The 17,017-nt window shown below is 38.8% G+C and overlaps 1 protein-coding gene across 1 annotated transcript in view; it reads left to right on the top strand.

The window, feature by feature from the left end:
• The window catches only part of GDPD1 (glycerophosphodiester phosphodiesterase domain containing 1), a 42,615-nt gene extending 37,651 nt beyond the window's left edge, over positions 1 to 4,964 (top strand). Inside the window, exons 8-10 of the mRNA XM_060081612.1 lie at positions 1,438 to 1,497; positions 3,245 to 3,296; positions 3,703 to 4,964. Coding sequence (XP_059937595.1) covers positions 1,438 to 1,497; positions 3,245 to 3,296; positions 3,703 to 3,825 — 235 coding nt within the window. The 3' untranslated portion in view covers positions 3,826 to 4,964. The remainder of the gene's footprint in view (positions 1 to 1,437; positions 1,498 to 3,244; positions 3,297 to 3,702) is intronic.
• Positions 4,965 to 17,017: the final 12,053 nt, after the last annotated feature.

The following is a 17,017-nucleotide window of genomic DNA, read 5'->3' as shown; positions in this document are numbered from 1 at the left end:
CGCGGCTCTAGAGCACAGGCTCAGTAGTTGTGGCTCACGGGCTTAGTTACTCCGTGGCGTGGGATCTTCCTGAACCAGGGATAGAACCCGTGTTCCCTGCATTGGCAGGCGGATTCTTAACCACTGCGCCACCAGGGAAGTCCCTATTATTTATTTTAATGAAAGACAGTACTTCCTAAGACAACATAATCATTTGTGTTTAATGAGGTAACTAGTATTTTGGGTTATTAAATTCTTGGGATTCCTGAAATTGCAATCAGGACTTTCTACCTGGGCTAGAGTTAGTGAGAAAAGAGGAGTTTATTTAGAGAGCTTCAAATAAAAACTGAATTCAGAGAAAAAGACAAAAAATGAATTTAGTGGGCTTCCCTGGTGGCGCAGTGGTTGAGAGTTCGCCTGCCAATGCAGGGGACATGGGTTCGATCCCTGGCCCAGGAAGATCCCACATGTCACGGAGCAACTAGGCCCGTGCACCACAGCTGCTGAGTCTGTGCTCTAGAGCCCGTGAGCCACAACTACTGAGCCCACGTGCCACAACTACTGAAGCCTACGCGCCTAGAGCCCGTGCTCTGCAACAAGAGAAGCCACGACAATGAGAGGCCGTGCACCGCAACAAGGAGTAGCCCCCGCTCGCCGCAACTAGAGAAAGCCTGCGCGCAGCAATGAAGACCCAACACAGCCAAAAATAAAAACAAATACATTTATTTTTTTTTTAATGAATTTAGTGTAGATAGGAGGAGTTAGAAAGGAAATAAGAAATGAAGATCTGGGGAGAATAAAAATCACTCTGTGCTGTTTAACTTAGAAAGAAGCTGAGGAATCTTCATAGTCGAGAGACTGACTAATCAGAGATGTCTCTGGACACAACCCAGAGTTAATGACACAGGTGCTGCTCTAGGCATCAAAGAGGTTGAAGAAGGAGCTCAGCTTAGGTCTAAAAGTCATGTATACTCTTTCAGTAGGAAAGATGTTTTAAAAGGACAGGGCCTAGGTCTTAAAACATTGAAAGTGAAAGAAAAAAAATGCCTTTAGGGTTTTTTTAGTCTCATTTTTACCCCAAATATCTTTTAATCCATAGTAAAGTTTGGCTGTGTGTTTAAATCTACTACATAACAAAATTACAGCAGACAAAGCAAAAGAAAGAGGCTTCACCAGAAAAGAGAAGAGACATGAGTTCTGGGCACCCAGGGTCTCTGGAAAGATAACTTATTAATTTTAACCTTTGAATTGTGGTAGCAAAAAATTAGCTTGAAATCAATGAAAATAGAAAACCCAAATGGGCTTTGTTCGAATTTATTTTTGCCTTTTTCCAAATATTTTTTAAACATATACTAAATGCAGGCAAGGCACTCTTTTTGTTTTTGTACTTGTTTTATTTTATCACACTGATATATTCCTGTGTTTCTAATTTATGATTTAAATTTTATTTTGCCTCAGGCTAAAAGAACCACACACCATGTCCAGAAGTCAAAAGTTTCTCATCTGGCTTTCTGATGTGTAAGAATTTTAGTTTCTTGATATACAAGTTATTGTTTTAACTCTATTAAATATGATGCTTATAATTTAGAGCAGGTTTTCTACATGTAATTTGTAACAGGGATGTGTTGAACATCTACTATACAAATGGATGATGTATGAATCATTTAGAACTAGCTTCATTGCTAGTCACAAAACCTTAAGAAGAATTGAGAGATAATCTCATTAAACTCAGGAGAAAACTGAGCACCCACCTACCCGAAGTTAGATGATTTACGGTACTTGGCATTATGTAGCTGGTTAGTAGCAGAGCCGGGATATATACCCATCCCCTCTACTTAGTCACTGTTTCCATGAGTCTGCAGTCAAAAATACAGTGAAAAGAAGTGTGTATAGCAATGCAATATATGTAAGAGTATATATTGACTAATGGCACATTTCTCAGGAAAATCTGCAGCGAGACTTAACAGCAAAAAGGAAGCCCTATCTATATGGTGGGCATCTACTTTAGATAAAATGACTTAAATTCTAAGACATGTTGAGTTTAATGTTAGGTAAAACCCACAAAGTTATTGTGCTATACTTTGCTTTAAAGTGGAACCTTGAATGCTTAAATAATAGTCATAAATCACAACCTTTTATTACTAGCTCCTCTTTCATAGAGTTGGAAAACTAGTTGTATCTTTTCTCTGTGCCACAGGGTTTCTTCTTTTTTGCTGTATTCCTGATTTAATTTCTAGTTTTTAAGGATGCATTTTTAATTGGTGCTAAATGCATATGATTTTTAGTTTCTGTTACTTAATCATTCTAATAGACATAAACAGAATAGAAATAGTATGTATAGCTTTTCAGTACAGTAAGTTCCCATCTTGCTCAAGTGATTTGTATTCTAAAAGTGCACTTTTAAGTTAGTTATTTGGAACTGAAAAAAAATGCTTTTCTTTTTTCCTATATAAAGGATAGTGTAATTAATGGACATTAGGTTTCTTTTTTTAATATATATATATACATTTATTTATTTATTTATTTATTTATTCATGGCTGTATTGGGTCTTTGTTGCTGCCCGGGGGCTTTCTCTAGTTGTGGTGAGCGGGGGCTACTCTTAGTTGTGGTGGGTGGACTTCTCATTGTGGTGGCATCTCTTGTTGCGGAGCATGGGCTCTAGGCACGTGGGCTCCAGTAGTTGTGGCACGCAGGCTCAGTAGTTGTGGCACACAGGCTTAGTAGCTCCGTGACATGTGGGATCTTCCCAAACCAGGGCTCGAACCTGTGTCCCCTGCACTGGCAGGTGGATTCTTAACCACTGCGCCACCAGGGAAGTCCTGAACATTAGGTTTCTAAAATAGCTCACAAAAGACTAATTCATTTTATAAATGGACTGTGATGTTATAGAATTTGACCCAAGTTCACTGCCTTAGTTTAACTTGGAAAGCTAGGAACACCGACTTCCCAGTTATTTCTCACTCTCATTATGGTGCCAGCAAGGAAAGTGAGGAAGCCCCTTCTGCACTGAGCTGCTTCAATAAGAATACATCTCCTGGGGATGTAATGGCAGCAAGGAGTAGAAAGGAGTTTCAGCAGTTAAGATACAAATGCATCCACAGCAGCTATGATTGCTTGAGGCCGTTGGTTATATTGCCAAAACGTTGGGATTAAGTTCAACTAGGAATTATAAACTCTAAATTGACTAAGTTAGGACTGAGGACTAATTTTAGTGCTTCTTTAGGGCTAAGGAGTACCTAAATCTGTTGTGCTTTTCTTTTCTAGTCTCCTAATGAGAAAAGCTTTGTTCAACCACCTCACTGCCCGAGGCATTCAGGTAAGTTTTTGGAATGGTGCATTTTAGAAACAGCATAGTTTAGCAGTTTAACAGAAGTTTAAGGGGCAGGAACTTTTAACTGACTTAATATGGTCCTGACTCTGCTTCTGCTGCTTTACTGGTTCTTATATGAAGACCTTAAGCTCTGCCTTACAGTTAACAAGAAAGTATCGACATTTCAGAATTCACCTATGTATTGGTGAGAATAGCTGAAGCTGAGGGGTGGGACGGTCATATTTAATGAGCAAAGTGGAATTTGTTTAAAGGGCTCAACGATTTCTTAAAATTGCAGGTTATTAAAAGGTTATTTTTAAGTGTGCTGAGATTGTAGTGGATAAATGCTACCATAAAAATAATTTTCTATTTTAACATTTCTTCTCATATTTCTCATGTTTCTAATTTTCAGGTGTATGTTTGGGTATTAAATGAAGAGCAGGAATACAAAAGAGCTTTTGATTTGGGAGCAACTGGGGTGATGACAGACTATCCAACAAAACTTAAGGATTTTTTACATAATTTTTCAGAATAGAAAAGGAGGTACTCAGAAGCATTCAAAGAAAACATGAAAAGACCTAAGAAAAAAAATTGTTATTATTTCCCTAAGCCATTTCTGGAATGGTAAAAGGTTTAATCAGTTAAGTGTTTATTACCTCATTTTTAAGCCTGTCTGAGAATGTAGAAACTATATATTGTATATCTATTTTAAACAATATTCCAAACTTTACATTTGTAAATAGTTTGTTTAGAAAGAAAACTGGTTATGAGATGTAAGTAGAAGATTATCGATCAAGATTTCTGTATATGATGCAGTATTCTACTATTATAAGTAACTCTGAAATCGAAGACTATTGGATAACTTTGACATTAGCCTTCACTGGAATAAGATCAACTAATTAGTAAGACAGAATTATTGAAGGCCATTACAGCTATCCGAGTTGTCTTCTTATTTCTAGGTACATCTTAGTTAAAGGGGAAAAATACAGTGAAAGGAGAGCTCGGAAATCAGTGATGTAATTATCTGACAAGTTGAACATTGTTAGCAGAAAGCAGACTCAAAGAAATAACTGAAAGTTTATTACATGATCAGAAATAAAATCTGTAGACTAAATTCGAATTTCTTGGTTGCTGTTGTCAATAGGGACATTCTATTTGGAATCTTTTTCAGGTATGTAACAATGCTACTGTGTCTTTTTTTTTTGGTAAACATTAAAATTGGACTTAACTGTAAATTAAGAAAAGATGCAAATAGTCACATTTTTGTTTCCTCTAAAGAAATGTAAATTTTCCATTGTTGGCAATGACTAACTGTCTGGACCTACATCTAGATTTTAAATAACATTCTGAATCCTAACAATCGTATGAAACTGATGAAAGTGTGTATCACTGTGTCTAAAACTTATAGTATAAGCCACCTCCTCCTGATCTTTAAGAATCTATTCTTCTGAGTATTAGTGGAAACAGAATTTCCCAAAGCATTAAGCATCACTTTCTCAGATTTTCTGATGTGACTTCATGTAAATCTGTTTCTAATCTTTTTGACTTATTTTCGTTATCTCTCTGGGAGGTAAATATAATCTGGAACATTTGAAGTTTGCCAGCTAACAGCTACAAAGGATGATCATACTCTCCCACCTGTCCCTGGATGACATAAATGACATTTGTTTTTTTGTTTACACTGAAATAAAATTTTCAGAAACAAAATAAGGGTTTTTCATTGGTGGTGTTTTTGTTTTGCAGTCATAAGTCCAAATATGCTTTATAATTTTTTTTCAGAATTTAATGAGATGGTAAATTGATAGTGTAACTAAATACACCTGAGACTTCTCTCTAGTGTAAGGAAAATAAAATATAGAAACACTTTTATGGTAAAGAAATTGCCTCTTGAGTAAATAACTTGGGAAGGTAATCCATTAAATCCATCATTTTCACTTTCGCTTATAGTAATTTATGATTATAGTTGCTAGAGATCTTTTTTTGTTTTTTGTTTTTTTTTGCGGTACGCGGGCCTCTCACTGTTGTGTCCTCTCCCGTTGCGGAGCACAGGCTCCGGATGTGCAGGCTCAGCGGCCATGGTTCACGGGCCCAGCCCCTCCGCGGCATGTGGGATCTTCCTGGACTGGGGCACGAACCTGTGTCCCCTGCATCAGCAGGCGGACTCTCAACCACTGCGCCACCAGGGAAGCCCTAGAGATCTTTTTGATCATCTTTGATATAATTCTTTCTGCAATTTCCCCTTTCCAAATTTTGCTTTGTTATGATTCAGTTATGATGCAGTTCATATTATAAGGCCAGCATATATTTTGTGTCAATCAGTAGAAGATAAAGTACCCAGCATGGTAAAGATGTTTAGAAAGTTATGTTTTAAAAGTTTGATGATTTTATAGTCAAGGTGACTTCAATTCATTTAATAAAAGTATAGTATCTATAACAAGAGAGTTATCAGATAACATCTGAATATTGCTTTTCTGATTGGGGCATCACGTTTTAAAAGAGGTTAGATAGCCTTTCATTTTGAGAGAGATATTGCTAGGCATTGCATGGTAGGGAAGGCTAGAGAAGTGGTCAAAAGATGGGATTAGACCCTTTGCCTGGGATGAAGCTGGCACTAGATTTGACAGACCCAGGGACTTCCCTGGTGGTCCAGTTGTTAAGACTCTGCACTCCTAAAATGTAGGGGGCACGGGTTCAGTCCCTGGGTGGGGAACTAATATCCCCACAAGCCATGAGGCATGGCCTAAAAAAAAAAAAAAAAGATTTGACAGACCTATAGTCCAGCATGCTAGTAGAATCCTAAATACATGGCAGTGGACAGCATTTGACAGGTAGGTATTTCAGTAGGCAATTGGCATAAGGGAATTTTATTTTCTTACTATCTTTTTTTTTTTTTTTGGCCACGTTGCATGGCATGCGGGATCTTCCCCAACCAGGGATTGAAACTGTGTCCCCTGCATTGGGAGTGTGGAGTCATAACCACTGGACCACCCAGGAAGTCCTGCCGGAATTTGGGAATTTTAACTTGAAGTAGTAAGAGTTTCTCTATAGGACTAGGGTCCGAGGCATGTTACCAAGGCAAAACAGGACACAAGTTACAAGAACTAGGACCCATATCTTGGAAAGAAGCTCATTTAATAGAACCGAAGAACAGAGTGATAACACTGGACTAATTACAGTAGTAAGTTGACACTGAGTCCCAGAGCTGTTCAACCTCTCATTTCTGGCCAGGACTTGTTCTAGAAATTGGGGTGTGGCCCTGGCTACAGGTGGGCATCTAGTAGCCCAACTGTGGAGAAAGAATGGCTGCAGTGGGGTAGGAAAAGAGAACATAAAACATAAATCATCGTATGTTCTAGTATGGGAAATCATTGACACAAAATACAATGTGAATGATTCTGCTTAGAGTTGTGCAACATGGTGGGCCTGAAAAGGTTAAAAAAATATATCAAGAGAGAATCTGCCATAGATTAAAAAAAAGTTTCCTTTCCAATTAAGGAAAGCCATGAATGCCAGGTTGAAGAGTTTGTTCTGAATCAAAAGTCGTGTGTCAAGTAGGTGGCTAAACTTGAGATGTTAAAAACAAGAACTGAAACTGCCAGACAATAATATATCATAATCATTTCAGTACCAAAGGGAAAATGTAAATAGCAGTCAGAGACCAGGCACTAAAACAAGATCAGGACCAAAGTGGTCAGATCAAAGAGTCAAAGAGATCAGAATGCTGGGAGCATACCAAAATAATTCATAAAGCCACTAGTGATGTTTAGCTTTTTCTGCCTTTTTTGTATAACACTGACAAACTATTGTTTGGAAAGTTGGATCATCCTATAAGCTGAAAGAAAGATATAAGCCTAGACCAGAGAATAGTCCAGAAACCAGGTCAGAGGCTATACAGATCCAATTAACATTAGATTGCATAAAAATTAATTTGGCAATAGTCTACAAGATGGAAACTCTTGCAGCAATCCAGGAATGAAGTAATACGTGTCCAGATGAAAGCAGTGGCAATATAAATAGGGAAACAATCAATCTAAGCATCTGTGTAATGGAAAAATTAATAAATGACCAGATGAGCTTAAAAGGAGAAGAGAAAGTTCATTACTAACTCCAAAGCTGCAGGAAAATGGGGAACTTGGAGAGGGGTCCAGTTTGGTGGTAAAAATAACATATATGGGTACTCTTTGAAATGACAGAAAGGTGTTCGAGTTTAGGTATATTAACCCTAGGATGAAAGGATAGCTCTGGAAGAATAGATTTAGGAGTTTTATGTACTTATAGGTATTGTGAAGCTAACACTTTATTTTTTAGCATAAATTTCAGCTGTTTTTATTTTTATTTTATTTACTTTTTAATGTTTATGTTTTTTATTTATTTTTTTATTTTTATGTATTTATTTTATTTTTGGTTGCATTGGGTCTTCGTTGCTGCATGTGGACTTTCTCTAGTTGTGTTGAGCGGGGGCTACTCTTCGTTGTGGTGAGCGGGCTTTTCATCGCGGTGGCTTCTCCCGCTGCGGAGCACGGGCTCTAGAGCTCAGGCTCAGTAGTTGTGACACAGGGGCTTAGATGCTCTGTGGCATGTGGGATCTTCCCGGACCAGGGATCAAACCCATGTCCCCTGCATTGGCAGGCAGATTCTTAACCACTGAGCCACCAGGGAAGTCCCGAAGCTAGCACTTTAAACGTGGTATTAGTTCCTTCTCAGTATTCTACTTGCAATTTGAATAGGTTGCTATGCCACCAGATGCCTACGTTGTGAATAGCATGCTTCATACCACAGTGAGACTGAATGATAACATTTTTCCCCACTCATTTATGCCCTCTTCTTTCAAAAGTAGAGAAGTCTATAAAAAAAGGCATAATTTTAACTCATTGCTTATGAAAATAATACAAATACATTGGTCTTGTTTGCCCACTACTTTTAAATTTTAGTTCCTTGAAGCCCCAAGACGGGGCCTAGGCAGCTTCTGCTGGGTGAGTTGGGATGGTTATGCTAAGAGGGGGCTGAGCAGGTATAGCTGGGTGTTACCCCTTCCCAGTTGACAAGCTCTGCTTCACTTTTTTCTGTTTCATATGTGAGTTCCACATAAAGTTTGACTTAAAAAAGGAGTTTTCTGCAAAAAAATTTTTTCTTTGCTTCTGTAATCTTTGATCTAAGACCTTTCCCCCCTTCAGCCTTGAGTAGAACCTCTCTTTCTTCCTTCCTTCCTAACTTACTCTAAGCCTTTTTCATTCAGTCAGTTCCTCAAGGGGTTATGGTCCTTTCTGGTCAAAAGCTTTTCAAGAACAATGAGTTGGGGATATGAACAGGTAATCCACAAATATAAAAAGTAAACAATCAAAAAATGTTTCACCTCACTCATAATCCAAGACCTATAAATTAAAACAATGTTGAGTGAGATACCAATTTCTAACTCTTAGAAGGGCAAGAGTGAAAGCATTGGTGAGGGGCATGGGGAGACAGGCACTCATGAGCTGTTGGTGGGAATATAAATTGGCAGAACACTTTCAGGATTAATTTGACAGTATCTTTATTTTTTTTTTATTAATTTATTAATTTATTTATTTTTGCTGTGTTGGGTCTTCGTTTCTGTGCGAGGGCTTTCTCTAGTTGTGGCAAGCGGGGGCCACTCTTCATCGCAGTGCGTGGGCCTCTCACTATCGTGGCCTCTCTTGTTGCAGAGCGCAGGCTCCAGACGCGCAGGCTCCAGACGCGCAGGCTCAGTAGTTGTAGCTCACGGGCCCAGTTGCTCCGCGGCATGTGGGATCCTCCCAGACCAGGGCTCGAACCCGTGTCCCCTGCATTAGCAGGCAGGTTCTCAACCACTGTGCCACCAGGGAAGACCTGACAGTATCTTTAAATATATCCTTTCACTCCGAAGTTCCAGTGCTAGGAATAATATCCTAAGAAAATAGCAGGACAAGTACCCAAAGGTACATATGCATAGTGAAAAGTTAGAAACAATCTAAGTATGCAGCATGAAGGAACTGGTTACATAAATTATGATAAATCCAAATAATGATATTATTAAAATATTAATGTTCTGTGGGTACTGATGTGAGATATTATTAAGTAAAAAGACTAAGCCATAAGACCATATACTCTATAATCAAAAAATATTTATACATATTCATTTAAAAAGTGAATGATAGCTACCAAAGTGTTAGTTGTGGTTTTTATGATGATGGGATTATGAGTGACTTATTTTTACTTGTCTGTGTTTTCTGATTTTTCTACAATTAATAGAGATCAATTATTTTTAAAATAATTTAAAAATAAAAGCCTTTCTAGCTACCACAGATTTGTTAGATGTCCAGGGCCTTAGCAGGTGACTTTTTTTCCAAATTCTTGAGAAGAGAAACCTTTAACTGCCAACTTGGAGTTGACCAAAGAATCCAGCTTTTCTGCTTAACCACTTCTTTCCAAATCAGAAAAGAGGGATTATGGCTTTGCTTTGGATATGATCCAGAAATTATCTGGACATTTTTTAAAAGTTCATAATTCCAGGTACTTCCCTGGTGGTGCAGTGGTTAAGAATCCACCTGCCAATGCAGGGGACACGGGTTTGAGCCCTGGTCCGGGAAGATCCCACCTGCCACGGAGCAACTAAGCCCGTGCGCCACAACTACTGAGCCTGCGCTCTAGAGCCCGCGAGCCACAACTACTGAGCTTGCATGCCACAACTACTGAAGCCCACGTGCCTAGAGCCCATGCTCTGCAACAAGAGAAGCTACTGCAATGAGAAGCCTGCACACCACAACTGGGGTAGCCCCCGCTCGCCACAACTAGAGAAAGCCTGCGTGCAGCAACAAAGACCCAATGCAGCCAAAAATAAATAAATAAAATAAATAAAATAATTTTTAAAAATTCATAACTCCACAACTCAAAGACATTTACTTTTTATTAATTTTTTGCTCTATTTTCTTCTATCTTTTTACAGTGCATAGTTTTTGGGGTTTCTACATGGTAATGATTACACTGTTATATGTACTTTTACATTTTGGGTTTTTTTCCACTTAATTTTACATGAACAGTTTCCCATGTTATAAATTCTTTTAAAAAGGTAGAATGCTATTTAACCGAGTAGATGTGCCATGATTTACTGAACTATTTCCCTGTCACTGGAAATTTGTTTCCAATTATTCATTATTATAAATAATGCTGTGATGAACATTCTTACGTATACCTCACCCCTTTATACCCAAACAGTCATGAAATCCTAGATATCAAATCTATTTATTGATATTTCTTTTCAACCCCACTGCCACCAGCCTAGTACAAGCTACCATCATCTATAGACTGGAACAATACAACTGCTTTCTTTTTTCTAAATTTAACGTAATTTATTTTGAATAGGTAATATACTCACTGGTTCATAGAGTACAAAAAGATATACGGTGAAATTTCTCTTTCCCATTCCTATCCTCCAATCACTGAATTCCGTCTCTGGAGGAAGTAGGAAATCAATATGATCACATATTTATGCAGTGGGTATTTATTGAGCACCTCCTGTAGGTCAGTCACTTATTAGACCTGGAGGTATAATGGTAAACTAGATAGAAATCGTATATAGACTCATGGATCTTACATTCAGTTTGAGAATACAAACAAAAAAGTGAACAAATGTTAATTTCAAGTTGAAGCAAATATTATGGACATAAACAAGGGACTGAGATAAGGAAGAACAAAGTCAAGCTTATTCTAGGTAAAATGGTCAAGTTAGGCCTCTTTGAGGAGGTGGCATTTATACTGAGATCTAAAGCAAGAGGAATGAACCAGTCAAAGAATAGGAGGAAGAGCGCTCTAAGCAGATGGAAGAGCTTATGCAAAGGCCCTGAGGCAGGAAAGAGCTTGGTGGGTACTAAGAATAAAAAGAAGAGGCGGGGCTTTCCTGGTGGTCCAGTGGTTAAGACTTGGCACTTCCAAAACAGGGGGTGCAGGTTCGATCCCTGGTTGCGGGACTAGAATCCCACATGCCGCCGGGGGCGGCCAAAAAATAAAAATTAAGGGCTTCCCTGGTGGCGCAGTGGTTGAGAGTCCGCCTGCCGATGCAGGGGACGCGGGTTCGTGACCCAGGTTTGGGAAGGTCCCCCATGCCGCGGAGCGGCTAAGCTCGTGAGCCATGGCCGCTGAGCCTGCGCGACCGGAGCCTGTGCTCCGCAACGGGAGAGGCCACAACAGTGAGAGGCCCACATACCAAAAAAACAAAACAAAACAAAAACCACAGGAAAAATAAAAATTAAAAAAAAAGAGGAGCAGGATGTGACATAGTGAAGAGCTTAGCTATTCATGGGAAGAAGGATACTTCCTCCATTGTAAGTGAAAAAAATCAAGGTACAAATAAAAGCAGGGCTTTGTTCTTTGTTGGTGGGAAGATTAGAGTTTTCATCCAATGGTTTCTAATTTCTTGATGACAGGTGAGACAAGGTCTTTGCTAAAAATGGGAATGGAGAAAGGGGTGCAAAAGTTTTGAGGAAACAGGAGCCTTTCTGTCCTAGTCACCTTGGGAAGTGGGAATGTGTTCCTGTTAGAGAAACATAGTGGGATTCTTGGGATGTTCTGAGTGCTAATTTGAGGCTTGAGATTCTGCATTTAAAATGAAATCAGTTCAGCTGTGATTTATCAAGAGTCAAACGTGTTGATCATTTGAATTAGGAGAGTAAAAAAACTTGAAAAAAGTGAGTAGGGGAAAAGAGTGAGCAGAGAGTTAAGCCTTAGGATACGCTCAAAAGAAACAGAGAATCTGTGGCCTGAGACGTAGGGAAGTAGAGTGTCCTCAACCGCATGAAAGAAGAGAATTTTAAAAAGTGGTTATCAGCAGTGTCCCTAATAGGACATTGAGGTCAAGGAAGGCAAGGGCTGGAAAGGATGACTGCACCTGGTTTAAAAGGAGGCCTCCTTAACTGGGGTTTATTTATCCCTATAGTTGATGGAATTGATACCAGACTGCAAGAGGGAAGAGGACTGAATGGTACTAAGTGAGGCTACTAAAAATCAGCCACTTATTCAAAGAAACTGGAGAACCAAGACGTTTGAAAAGGCAGCAGTATCAAGTGAGTGGTGTCCTAAATGGGGAGGCTTATAAATGTGTGAAAATGTGAAGGAGCTAGTGGAGAGAGACCGGAAATATTGGAGAGAGAAGAATGTGGGCAAAGATCCCTTTCAAGACTGAATAGGTTGTAATTTATCCAACAAATATTGATGAATGCCTGCCAAGCCAGGTGCTTGGGTTACAGATGTATGTAAACCATACAGAACAATTCTTGCCCTCCTTGGTATGTATGGCTTAGTTAGTAGGTAATCGAAAGCTGAGAGAAGAGGAGGAAGAGGTATCTTTCTTTCTTATACTCCAGGGTAGCCTGGGAGTGTACAACACTGGCATGATTTTGCACTTGAAAGAAAATAGAAGAACTAAAGGTAGTATATTAGTCTGCTCGGGCTGCCATAGCAAAATACCACAGATTGGGAGGCTTAAATGACAGAAATTAATTTTCTCAGTTCTGGAGGCTAGAAGTCCAAGATCAAGGTACAAGGAGGGGTGGTGTCTGGTGAGACCTTTCTTCCTGGCTTACAGATGGCTCCTTCTTGCTATATCCCCACATGGCCTTTTCTCTATATGCACACAGAGAGGTCTCTGGTGTCTCTTTCTCCTATAAGGCATCCGTCCTATCAGATTAGGGCCCTAGTTTTATGACCTCATTTAATCTTAATTACTTCCTTAAAGGCCCTAATTCCAAATGCAGCCACACTGAGGTTTAGAGCTTCAACATAGGAACTTGGAGGGGGGACACAATTCAGTCCATAACAGGGGGGGATGGGGGATCAAAGTGGAAGAGCTGGAGATTGGTTACCTGTGGGAGGAGGTGGAGATAGGATGGGTAAATTGAGGAAATCTGAGACAGCTGGAGAAGGAAGCACTTGTAGCTGACCATGGAGGGGCTCAAATCGGAAATCTAGTGTGGCCTGGAATTGTCAGAGAGGAGCTGCTGTGTATTTCTTAGTTTCCTAGGATACCTACTTGGAAATTTACATAGACAGATGATACCAAAGGAGCCCATAGGCTGTTAGAGAAGGAGAAAAAAAAAAAAAAAACCCAAACGCCTTTTCAAACGTTTAAATTTAAATTAAGCTTCAAGTATCAGTGGGTTCAAAAGTTTTGGTACTGCTGAATAATGGTAATATGTTACATTTATATAGCTATTTCGATTTTATTCACTTTTACATACATTCTCATGTGTTTCTCACAAAAACCTGGTAGAGTAGTTGATATTATTACATCCCTGTTTTTTAGATGAAACTAAAATTGGGTGAATTTATAAGGTCCCCCGGCTAGAATTGGTGTGATTGGGTCTTCTTAACTTTTACACTCACTCGGATTTTTCTAACTTGTCTTCAATTCACTATTCAGTGCTGAGAGAAATATCAAAAACCAGGTAGAAGGGGAGGTCATAATGTGATCCTATGAAAAGTAAAATTTCCAAATAAAAGCTACAGAAGAGAAAATTCCCACATGTCAAATGTATGTTCTGTTCTCTGACATGACAATTTTTTTAAAATTGGAGTATAGTTGATTTAAAATGTTGTGTTAGTTTCTGCTGTACAACAAAGTGAATCAGTTATACAGATACATATATGCACTCTTTTTTAGATTCTTTTCCCATATAGGTCATTACAGAGTATTGAGAAGAGTTCCCTGTGCTATACAGTAGATCCTTATTAGTTATCTGTTTTATATATAGTAGTGTTACTTAAACAATGTTGACAGCACAGTGGAGATGGGAATCAATGGTTGATATTCCATCACTAACCAAAACTGTTAAACATGGAAGTAAATGGAAAACTACCACCACTTTTCTGAGAAATTCAGAAATCTCAGATAAAAACAAAAACTAATATTAAACATTTGTGAAACTAACACCCAGAACTGACATTATATTTCATTTTATATGCTTTAGTTTTTTCTAACAGAAGAAATAAAACCTTACAGGTAAAATGCTATCTGATCCCTAACCCCAGTCAGAATCTCCTTCCAGTTTGGCCAGTGGGGAGCCCTAGTATGAGTTGAGACAGAGAGAAGAGAGAGAGAATGGTATTGTTTTTCCCAGGTTCCTTTCTATAAAATCGGTTTGGGCTGACTGAGTCCTTTAACTGAAGGGCAAGTTTATTTCAAGGTGGCCCTGTCTCTAGGACACTCTCCTTCCAGGTTCCAGTAACAGCTCCCAAACTTTCTCCATTCTATGGGTGGTAAGAGCACTATTACTAGTCCTTGGACATTTTATTATCCTTGTGGTTTTCTCATACCATTGTAGATTATGTCTTATTAAATAATGCTCAAACTAGTCTAATTTGAGTATGCATCTGCTTCCTATTTATTCCCTGACCGATTCACTGGGGAAGCTAGCCAAAATGCAGATTTTCAAGCCTTTGCCCCCTTTCTTTTCATTAATTCACTTAGTTATTCATTCATTCAACAACTCTTTAAGTGCCCCATGTGCCTGGCACCAGGTAAGATGTTATGGGTACAAAGGTAACAAGACACAGTTCCTGCCTTTGAGAGAAGACACGCAACAAGGAAGCAACTTAATCATGGCTAATGATGATGTGATAGAGGATGAAGGGAGCAGGTGGTAACTTTAGATTCAGTGACCAGGGAAGGCCTCTCTGTGGAGGTGGCATTTCAGCCTGAAACATGAGATAAAACCTGAAGGAAGGGCATTTGAGGCAGAAGAAACCACAAGTGCAAAAGGTGGCGGAGTGTTTGGTGTTTTCAAAGAGTAGAAAGGAAACCAGTGTGCTTGGAGCAAAGTAAACTGGAGATGTACCATAAGGCTGGAGAGCTAGGCAGGAATCAGATGGTGTAGGGCCTTCTGGGCAGGCCATGGTAAAGAATTTGCATTTTGTTCCAAGGGCAATGAGGAACCATTAAGTATTTTAAGCAGAGGAGGGATGTATATGTTTCAAGATTATTCTTGCTGCTGAGTAGGAATAGATTGGAAAAGGACAAGATGGAAGTAGAACCACAAATAACAAATGATGATGAGGTTGTGGAGAAAAAGGAAGGCTTGTATTACATGGTTGGTGGGAATGTAAATTGGTGCAGCCACTGTGGAAATTAGTATGGAGGTTCCTCAAAAAACTAAAAATAGAGTCTGATTGGGACCTCCCTGGGGACGTAGTGGATAAGACTCTGTGCTCCCAATGCAGGGGGCCTGGGTTCGATCACTGGTCAGGGAACTAGATCACACATGCATGTCGCAACTAAGAGTTCACATGCCACAACCAAGGAGCCCATGGGCCACAGCTAAGGAGCCTGACTGCCACAACTAAGGTGTCGGTGCAACCAAATAAATAAATAAATAAATAAATAAATATTGAATAAATAAATAAAAATAGAGTATGATCCATCAATTCCACTCCTTGGTATATATCCAAACAAAGACACTAATTTGGTAAGATACATGCATCCCGATGTTCACAGCAGCACTATTTACAATAGCCAAGATATAGAAACAACCTAAGTGTCCATCAACAGATGAATGGATAAAGAAGAAGTGGTATATATATATATATATAATGGAATAGTTCTCAGCCATTAAAAAGAAGGAAATTTTGCCATTTACAACAACATGGATGGACTTGGAGGGCATTATGTTTAGTGAAATAAGTCAGAGAAAGATACTGAATGTTATCATTTATTTGTGGAATCTAAAAACTAAACTAGTGAATATAACAGAAAAGAAAAAAAAGATAGAAATAGAGATATGGCAGTGAGACTGAAGATGGAGAGAACTGGCTGGATTTGAGATGTATTTTGGAGGTAGAACCAGTGGACTTGGTGGAGGAAGAAAGGGGAAAAACTCTAGGCTGACTGGTAGATTTGACTTCTACAAGTGGATCATTGAATAGTGGAGCCCTTTACTGAGATTGGAAAGAAACATATTTCTGGAGGGAATATGAAAAATTCTGATTCAAGTCATTCTTTGAGAAACACTATCCAGAGCCTGAGTATGCATGCTTAAAGCTCTACAAAATAACTAGACAACTCCGACCCTACTGTGGAAAAAGGAATGAAGTTAACATTTATCCAATATGTTTTGTTTGCCAGGTGCCATCATACCTATCATCTTATTTAATCTTTATCATAGTCCTGTGATGTTATCTCTGGTTTACAGATGAGGAAACAGAAGCTCAGATGGGTTAAGTGACTCATAAAAGATTGCACAGCTAGTGAGGTGATAAACTTGATATGCAAGCCTATTTCTTCAGAGACCAAGTTCAAAGCTGTTTCACCACACAACACTGCTGTTAACAGGTGGGTTCTTTCCTCATAACTTTTGTCACTGAATTTCTTAAATATGACCATGGAAAGAGTGTGGTAAAAAGAATTAAATTAGCTCTTATGTAATTGTTTTCCTTTCTTTTCCAAGCAAGACTTTTGATTAAACAAATTCATGTTTGATATACATCAGTGCTGGTCCTCTTCCAACTGTTGTATGGTGTTACACAGGAGATTTTTTCTCATTTCCTCATTCTAACCATTTTCACCATATTATGAAATAAAGAGATTTGAGTTTTTAAAAATTCAGGAATTTCACCATTTCTCTCTTCTGCAATCTTTGAGGTCAAATATTAAAACTTACCAATGAAGAAACTACAGTTCTGGGTACTTAAGTAAAAGTTCAGATGAACTGTATAACTCTTTACAAGTTTTGCCCAGTGCCTTCTCT

The sequence above is a fragment of the Mesoplodon densirostris genome, chromosome 18, assembly GCF_025265405.1.
Source record: "Mesoplodon densirostris isolate mMesDen1 chromosome 18, mMesDen1 primary haplotype, whole genome shotgun sequence".
Lineage (NCBI taxonomy): Eukaryota > Metazoa > Chordata > Mammalia > Artiodactyla > Ziphiidae > Mesoplodon > Mesoplodon densirostris.
The sequence above is the reverse complement of the archived record's forward strand: the minus strand, read 5'-3'. Positions and strand labels throughout refer to the sequence as shown.